This window comes from Populus trichocarpa, chromosome 14 (genome assembly GCF_000002775.5).
Source record: "Populus trichocarpa isolate Nisqually-1 chromosome 14, P.trichocarpa_v4.1, whole genome shotgun sequence".
Taxonomy (NCBI): domain Eukaryota; kingdom Viridiplantae; phylum Streptophyta; class Magnoliopsida; order Malpighiales; family Salicaceae; genus Populus; species Populus trichocarpa.
The window spans coordinates 17392561-17401925 of record NC_037298.2 but is presented as its reverse complement, the minus strand read 5'-3'; the positions used below and the strand labels follow the sequence as shown (position 1 = coordinate 17401925).

At 33.2% G+C, this 9365-nt stretch overlaps 1 protein-coding gene across 5 annotated transcripts; it reads left to right on the top strand.

Annotated features, from left to right (window-relative positions):
- The first annotated feature begins 2659 nt into the window (after nt 1-2659).
- Nucleotides 2660-8613, top strand: LOC7455705 (uncharacterized). Of its 5 annotated transcripts, none has more exons than XM_024585767.2 (16): nt 2660-2845; nt 2966-3077; nt 3166-3228; nt 3307-3426; nt 3512-3585; nt 3776-3872; nt 4195-4237; nt 4876-4938; nt 5829-6058; nt 6614-6734; nt 6822-6925; nt 7132-7245; nt 7324-7494; nt 7585-7728; nt 7804-7958; nt 8260-8613. In XM_024585767.2, the coding sequence occupies exons 1-16, from the start codon at nt 2779-2781 to the stop codon at nt 8409-8411; spliced, it is 1830 nt and encodes a 609-aa protein (XP_024441535.1). In that variant the 5' UTR covers nt 2660-2778; the 3' UTR covers nt 8412-8613. The 5 variants fall into 5 exon arrangements, with proteins under 5 accessions (XP_024441535.1, XP_024441537.1, XP_024441534.1 ...); XM_024585766.2 differs by having other exon boundaries at nt 2661-2845; nt 2963-3077; XM_052447206.1 differs by having other exon boundaries at nt 2664-2845; nt 7813-7958.
- The last annotated feature ends 752 nt before the right edge of the window (nt 8614-9365 follow it).

Here is a 9365-nt window from a genome sequence, read left to right as displayed (position 1 = left end):
TCATGACCAAGTTAGTCTTGAACTTAAAGTTGCAAAGGTGTCTAATGGCACTTTTTCATGGGATCTTTTTTCATACAACTAAGATAGTTTTGCTTATTACCATCTTGCTTGTCAAATTTATCAACCATAAATTATTGTATTAAGCAAAAACATTGTCATTCCTATTGCCTATTTTGGGTTCTCTTAATTAGTATTTTCTTGTACTTGAATTGATTTTTTACTCGATGCCCAAAATCATTTTACATGTCATATTTTATTATTGTTTGTTTTTCTATGTTCCAAATTGTGGACCTATCTCTTACAATATTGTTGGTATTCTCAAGTCCAGATTCACATTGACGTACCCAATCATTATTTTCTAGGTGAAATGGAGTTTGATATTTTATGAAGGCATCATTTACCGACCACAAGATATGCCAATGACTTCAAGTTCTTATTGGGTTTCCGAATATCATACACACATTAATGATAATAAAACAAAATTATTCAGGAGTCTATAGGATCTTGTTAGACAGATCTATAATTGTTTAAGAATTTATTACTTAAAGATCTGATCTTCTTCGGCTGTGAATGTTTATTTTAAAGGTTCGGTTGTCACAAAACATAAGTCGTCCAATTGTTCGGCCTCCGACGGTAATTCATATGAACCACTAATGAGAAATCTCCTAAATACCTATTTAGGATAGAGGGATTGCTATGCCTAGAGTGCTAGCTCTTTATCATATGAGTTACATAGTTTTTTTTGTCTAATAGACAATAACAAAAAAAGAGGCATAACTTACTATTTATAAGGAAAATTTGAAAAACCCAATTTGCCCCCTGAATAATACCAATATATTAATTTAGGATAATTTTAGAAATGAATTCAATCAAGTTCTTACTTGTTTTTTGCAGGTTTAGAAATATAATCCCTAAAATATATTTTGATCAAGTCATACTTAATTAAATTATCCTAGTTTAATTTCTGACTAATGGTTCTTAATGTGTGTGACCCATTATGTTCTTAACATGTTGGCCCAAATATAAATATAAATATAAATTATAATTATAATTAAATAAATTAAATTTTTTAATTTATTATCAATTCAATAATTGATTAATTTACATTTGAAGATAAGGTGCATCGTCTAGCAACGTGTCATAATTCCCAAAATATTAGAAAAGTCATTAGTGGTTTGACTTAATGTTTCAGTGATCGGTTTCTTAGTGTAGTTAATATCATTTCATTAATAATATTCTGATTTAACATTAAAGCATGAAGCATGCCTGTCATGTTAAATCATATTTGTTCTCTACATAATAGTCATTAATCGTTTGAATAAGATTTGAAACTCCTTTCAAATCTTATTCCACATTGGCTAAGAATTTCTCAGTCAGTACTATTTGAGAACAAATAAAATATTTTCCCTTAATTCACCTAGGATGATGAATCCTTTCTTAACCACTCAAATACCTTCATACAATTCATGCTATACCCAATATCTGTCCTTTCATTATCTTGATTAAGATAACATGTAATATGATCAAAGTATAAAATTGTCTATATAAAATAACTTAGTGATGTCAAGTCTAAAGATCACTTATCCATCTGTCACATGAGTCTTTCTATAGACATAGATGATCTCTCCATATGAAATTCTCATGCGGATTAGTTCAGTGTACATGTCTTATGAAAAGTACTGACATATTAGTTTTAGGTATCCATTACACTTCAGCTTATGAGAACAACTACTTCTTTTTATAAAGAAAATAACATAATATGTATTAGTCTTTACAACTCTAATAAATGCCCAGTATTTAAGAGAGTATCAACCAGGAACATTTTAAGAATAATGTTTTGATGCAATAAAAATCTCATAATTATAACTATTTTATAATTTTTTTTTGCAAAGCATTTTTGTCCCATAAATTTTATATTTACTCTAGATTCATCAATCAAATATTAGATTTACTAACCTAATATTATATGAATATTAAAAAGAAATTAAACTTTTATTAATAATAAATATGTATTAGGCAATGATTTGTGAGCAACAAACATATAAGCTTCTGTATCCTTTATCCATTAGCATTTCGAAGTTAATTATCTGAAACCTAGATTGAACTTATGCAGAATATGTAGCATTAGGTTTTGCAAAATAAATGACTTCGCTTGTCTTTGAGCTGGTCTCTTTAAAGTATGCAACAATGTCGATTTGCAAATTAATCACAAAAGCTCAAATAAATTTATGTAGGTTTTTCACATCAATTAACGTAACCAACCGAACCAAAATAATTGGTTTGAATCATTTCTATTTTAATTCTAAAAAAAATAAATTAATTTAGTTATTTTATTTAAAAAAAAAAACCAAACCAGAAATATTTACTCTTGAAAAAGAAAATAAATATTCGGTATGAAATGATGTGGTATGAAAACATGCCTCATTGTGCACCAGGATTTAAGCTTCACTGTGCATGCCTGTCACCCTGCGGTGCCTTACATGTTTACTGGGCTTAAAGGATATTCAGTGGACTCGGAAGTTAGTTGTGATGCGCGTAAGCTGGCCCGTACACCCCGGATTAAAAAAAAAAAAATAATTGGTATGAAATTGAAAATTAAAGAAGTCTTGTACAACAACACGACGTCGTAAGCTGAAAACAAAGGAGCAAAGGAATAGGAGACTGGTCGTCTCTTATACTTGACTGGCCTGGTGAGTAGCTATACCATAGATAAACGCCGCGCTGGTTCCATCAAGAGCTGATCCAGTTGGTTTTAAGATTACAAAACTAGGAATAGGAATGGCAAGAAAAGTTCCTTCTCTAATATCTCTAGTCATCGAAGCGATCAAAAGAGAAGTAGTGCACGGTAATTTCTTCTTCACGATTTCAATTTTGAATTTTTTGATCTTGCAAAATTGTTGATTTCTTTTATATATATATATATATATATATATATATATATATATATATATATATAAAACAGCAGCCGCCGGAGATGATGATGTTCGACCGGACATATATGACCTCCCGTCTCATTTATTTAATCGTTTGTTGACAAAATTACCCCCGCTGGCTTTGCACAAATTAGAAACAGATATGTAAGTAAGTGGGTGCGGTGCAGAACAATGCTTATGAAAAAAGGGAAGACATGTTTTGTTTGATTTGATTTTTATTTGGGTGGAGCAGGCCTTTTAAGGACTGCAATGATTACGAGGCTCCTTTGAACGATGGTGGGAGAAAGCGTGGGAGGTCGTCAGAATTTCTTTTTATTTGGGTTTTTCCTCTCGTTGCCCCCTCTAACAGTTCACTGGTGTTTTCTTACAACAGAAATGGAAACTTTGATTCGGCATGGAAGGCGCTGTTTAAGTTGCGCTGGCCTGACCCTTTTCACCCTTCTGAAACACAACTTGACTGGCGACGGATATACTGGCAAACACATTTGCAGAAGTATTGCTACCTATTCTATATATATATTTTGCTTGTATTTGGATTCTTCTTCTTCTTATTCTTCTTGTATTAACCGGATAAACAGTTGCCTTGATGAAGCAGCAGAGTTAGCTTTGCTCCCCTCTTTTGATGGATGCATCGGTGAGATGAATGTTTCAGGTAATGAATCATGTTATTTCACGCAAAAAAAAAAAAAAAAGAAGAAGAAGAAAAAGATGAGACAACTAATCAAGAAAGTGCATTTCAGAAACACATCTGTGATTTTTTTGTTTTTAATGTATTTGCATGTGCTTCTAGCTTTGTTAAGTTGAGGAATTTGTTTCATCAAATGCTGTTATGTTCCTTGCAGATGGTATGCTGAAATGTATTGGTTGCGAGGGACATGTAAATCATCCAAATTATTCTAAATTATCATACCACTGCCAACAATTCGGGCACTATGCTAGGTAACATGTATTGCCAATTCTTTGTATTAGGAGAGCTTATGCCTAGCCTCTTTAATTTCTGGAGGAAACCGAGTTGCTTAGTGAACATCTATTCAAATCTGCCATTATGCAGAAAAGCTTGTTTCTTCGTTTGATTTTTGACAATATGCTTATTCCATCATCAAGGCTTTCATGCAAGTGACCGTTCAATGTGAAACCAAATAGATTTTACTCATCCAATGTAACATGTATTGTGGAGTCTCTTTAATATGTCCATTATGTTTAAAACAATTTAGTTATACTAACATGGTTTAGGTTCATTTATATTGTTTTCTCTGTGCAGCTGTTTGAGACTTCAAAATGTGTTCTGTGTTGCAGAAACTTGTGTATGTTCTTATCCCTTTAGTAGAATAAAACCATCAACAACTTTGAATTTGTTTCTAGAGTCTCTATGTCTATTATTGTTGTTATTATTATTTTGAATGGATTCATTTTGGCTGGAGTGTGTTTTGGTTTTTGCTGGCCTTCATATATGCTGAAAACCTGAAAGTTGGGTTGTGTAGATAGAATTCTTTTTAAAAGTGATACTATGGGCTTGAGAAGTTCTTACCATTGTCCTGACAATCATGGAAGGAGTTTTTGTTTATTCATTTTGTCAAAGCTTTCCTAGGCATGTTTTCATACCAGATCATCTCATCTTTAGATTTGTCATGTTTTGAGGGTTTCCCTAGAAATTAACTAAGAATAGTACAAGCAACCTGAGGTTCAATATAATGATAACATTTGCTTACCTCCTCTGGGCTGAAGTTGCAGGAGGGAGAGAAGATTCAACCCCTAGTATCATTATTGTTTCATATTTTTCTGTCAAGAAGCAATCTTAGGCATGTTAGGAAGAAATTTTATTATATTAACCTGTTTCTATGATCTGCATTAAAAGCCACGTCTCACATCGTTAATCTTTCTCAAGACAATGCTTCTGGACAGACTGATAAATACCAAGATGCTAATAACTATTTTGAAACAGGTATTATTAAGGAAGAGCAACTTGCAAAGTTTGATAGTGCGGTGGATCAGATCTGAGAAACATGTATGCTTGCTTCCTTTTTATATGTGCATTAGGATATTATAAGTAGCTAAGAATTCTTGTTATTTTTGAGAGAGAGTGCAAGACCAATAACTTCAGCTATAATTGTAATCAGTTTATATCCACAAAACACCGAAAAGGCACTACAAAGAGAAAAAAATGTAAACAAGCATAGCACTTGACAACTTAACAAATAGTACTGCTCTTGCCATACATGCTACAAATTTTCGACAAATTTGCAAGTTATGTATCTGTTGTTTTACACCATAATATGGAATTTAAAAGGAAAGAATTGAACCACTTTGAGAAATATAGATAAAATCATTACCTTATACAAGTCAACCAGGGACGAATATGAGCCTGTCCAGCCTAGATTCTTTACCCTGCCTTTGGAAATGCTATAAATACACTCATTCCAAATACTGCTCTGCCACCATAGGAAATGAAAGTAATTTGTGTGTACTAACTTATAATAGTTTCCGAAGAGGTGATAAGATGCTCCTTGCGAGAAGAAAAAGTAATCCAATTTTCTCTGACCCTAATGTTAAAAGGATATACATTACTAGTGATCAATTTGTGTCAAGGATAAATTATTTCTCTAAGAAAATGTAATCACCAACCTGTGCAGCCAACCAAATACTCTAGATCCTGTTGACGTGACTTTCTTGGTACATCTAGAAGCACTTGAATGCTGCTATTTTTTACTTGGATAATAATAATTCAGTCGTTCTGTGAGACCATGTAATTAAATATCAAATTCATGTAACCTATGCTTGAAAATGGGAAATTCTCCTTATCATAATGTAGTCAAGCTCCTCAGACTAATGTTTATTTGTGTTACCCTGTGTCCAAATTCAATGAAAAATGCTGAATTTTGATTATTGTATCAATAGGTTGATGGATTATGCAAACTGTTGATCCAAAACAGTGAAACGTTGACATCACTAGAGTTCATTTACTGCAAGCTTTCACCAACTTTTGTCAGTGCAATATGCGGTTCTTTAAATGTGGTTAATACACACACACATGGAATACAGCACTTCTCAATCAACACATCCAGCTTTCTTGAAATTAATCCAGTTTCCTTACCTCCTGGATTTGTATCATTCCTTTCATCAGGCAGGTATATCCATTCTTCTCAACCTATGCTTTGTTCTTGATCAGCTTCTTACTGTATGTTTTTCTCTCTGATTTCTTGAGGTTGGTGAGATGCTCATAAACTGTCAAATCTAATGGGCTGTGTTGAGTTATCAGCATGTCTGTACTTAGAGGGTAAATATACTGGACAAGTCCCCAGGAAGTCTTGACCTCTTAGCTGTAACTCAGCTGCCATATTGTCAAATATTATTTGTCGTATTTTGGTTCCTGTTGTCAGTTTCTTGGGTGTATTTCAATATCCAATCAATGCGCACAGTATCACTTCTAGTGTGATTTTTATTTTTCTGGAATGTATTCTGGAATTTTTTTCTGTTGAAACAGCCCCTTACAGCTCGTCCCTGGACTTGCATAGAGAATAAAAGCAGAAAATTATGGTTACTCGTATTACATATTTACATTAACCTATTTACAAATCTCGATGGCTCGGCTCTCGTGTATGAATGTAGTTTGTTCTCCTGGGAAGCTTCCTCTGTTTACTTCAATGATACATGCCCTTACTTGTAAATGTATCTGTTCTCAGGTCTTTGTGTTCTTTGAAATTACATGACAACCATCTAGACGGGAATTTTGCATGGATGCTTTTAAGCGTTCTTCTTGATGCTTCCTCTAGCCTATCCATCCTTGACCTTTCTGACAACAATGTGAGTAATGCATTTCTATTAGATCTATCATACATTTCAAATCCATCTATAATTGCAAAAGATTGATATTTTGAAATAACATTACAGATAGCAGGATGGCTTGGTAATCTCAATGGGAAATCAAAATGCAAAGTTCCATTATCATTAGGAATAGGAAAGTCTTTGCAATCATTACGTGTACTCAATATAAGGTGATATGATCTGCTGTTTCTCATGTTCTTGAACAATATCTTAAACCAAGCTATCCCAATTTTGGCATAACCAGGTCAACTGTTATTTTTTCTCTCCTTCATTCAATTTAGGGCATAGCACTCTGATGATTAATAAGATTGTATGACTGCCTTTTGGTTTTCAGACAGTTTTTTACTTTATTAATAGAATTATTGTCTGGTTTAAGGGGAAATGATCTTCGCAAGGATGACGTGGAGAGTCTTAGATGTGCACTTGTTTCCATGCCGAACTTGGAGATCCTGGATATAAGTGACAATCCCATTGAGGATGATGGCATCAGGTTAGATGAATTTTCATTTGTCACATCCACTTTCAATGTAGTAGGCAAAAGTCTCAAAGCTGCAGTTGAACTTTGCAGATGCTTAATTCCTTATATTATCGAGGCTACTGATAGATGCTCTCCCTTGGCTGAGTTGTATTTAGAGAATTGTGAGCTTTCCTGCAGTGGAGCAACTGAACTTTTAGATAGCCTTTCAAACTTGAAAAGACCACTAAACTCTCTCTCACTTGCAGATAATGGCCTTGGCAGGTTTGTCTGTTTGGCTCTGGTATAGAAGTAACAATTTATTGTTATGTTTTGTTCTTGAGTTGCATTAACTTTGTAATTACTGTAAACCAGTGATGTAGCAGGACCTCTGCAAAAAATTTTGGGCACATCTATTAAAACACTTAATGTTGGAGGCGTTGGACTGGGTTCGCTTGGCTTTCAGGAACTAGAGAAAGGATTGATGGCAGAATTGAAGCTTGTTGATATCAATATAAGGTTTGAAATTATTTCTTTATTTTCTTAACTGATATTATGGCTCTTGCCAACAGTATGGATCAACTAATGACTTAGTTGGTACAGCAAAAACCGTGGTGGGTTTGAAACTGCAAGATTTTTGGCAAAGCTCATGTCATTGGCTCCAAACATTATTGCCATCAACACAGCATACAATCTCATGCCTTTAGAATCTTTAACAGTTATATGCTCTGCTCTGAAGTTATCTAAAGGTATCTGTCTACTTGAATGATTTTTTATTTATTAATATTGGCTGCTGACTTCCACTTGTTTCTTTTGTTGGTATAACATTGGTAACACATTTTACATTTGAAATCTCGTCATTTTCTGTTGGGAAAATTAAGGTATTATGATATATACAATAAAGTTAGCCAAATTTCAAGTGCTTACAAGTTTCCATGGAAGGTGGCAGTAGTTCAAAATGAAATGACTACTCTTGGGCATGGTGCTCATGGCCCGTGATTTCATGTGAACACTTGAATCCTAACCTATATCAAACTTGTTATTACTTAGGTAGTCTTGAGCGTTTGGACTTGACTGGTAATAACTGGGACTATCAGCCAAATCACGCTTCAATGGTTGCTGAATTCCACCGTAATGGAAGGCCGATCTTCATTCTTCCATCATATCTTGCTGTGGATGTTCCCTATGATGACGACCCCTAGATGGTCTGGGTGTATAATAAACAAAGGTAAATGCAGAACTCGTTAAGAGTTGTTGGGATTTATGTCAACATGAACATCTGAGCTTAAAGTGTATTTGATGTAATTCTGTGTAAAGTTTATCTGCGGCTCCTTCAAGAGAAGTGTTTATTTGTTGCTTGTCAACATTTGTAGAGTTTGAATAAGAATAATAGAGTTTGATTTATTTTTTAAATTCAAAATTCAAAATAGCTTTTAAAACTACCTCAACAATTTTTTTTTAAGAGTTACAAATGTTATTTGTTAAATTATGTTATTTTTCTAAATAAATTTTAAATTGTGTTATTTCTCCCCTTTTTTCTTTCTACCAAGCTACTTTTTTTTTTAAAAAAAAAAACTAGCATTCTATGGTGAACAGAAGATAATAATAATAATAATAATAATATTTTGTTGTTTAGGCCATGTGGCCCAAATGGTAACCATCTTTTGTGCTGTTTGTTTGAGTCTAAAAGTATTTTTTAAAAAATTTAAATTTTGTTTATATTTTTTTTCTTCAAATTAATATGTTTTTTAGTATTTTTAGATTATTTTGATATTTTTATGTCAAAGAAGGAACGTACCCTCGTAGATTGATAATGAAAAGTAACTATAACTAGGGTTGATTAAAAAAACTGAAAAATCGATTAAATCGAGAAAACCGGAAAAAATAACTGAAAAACCCAACCCGTGAAAAAAAACGATTTAAAAAATCAACCGGTTCGGTTTGGTTTCAGTTTTATAAGTCTGAAACTGAAAAAATCAAACCGAACCCAAACCGAAAGAAAAACCCAAGCCAAACTGAAAAAACTAGTTTTTGTTCTAAAATAACCTAACCGAACCAAAACCAGTCGGTTTGAACCGGTTTTGGTTTGCGGTTTTTTTTGAAAAAAAACCGGTTTGGTTATATTTTTTTGATAAAAACCGAACCGAACCAAATCG

Excerpts from the sequence above, each read along its gene's own strand:
- LOC7455705 (XM_024585766.2), top strand. The coding sequence starts at position 2,779 with ATGGCAAGAAAAGTTCCTTCTCTAATATCTCTAGTCATCGAAGCGATC. Across the intron at positions 3,427-3,511 it reads TGGCAAACACATTTGCAGAA|TTGCCTTGATGAAGCAGCAG; the intron begins GTATTGCTACCT and ends CCGGATAAACAG. Across the intron at positions 3,873-4,194 it reads CAATTCGGGCACTATGCTAG|CTGTTTGAGACTTCAAAATG; the intron begins GTAACATGTATT and ends TTCTCTGTGCAG.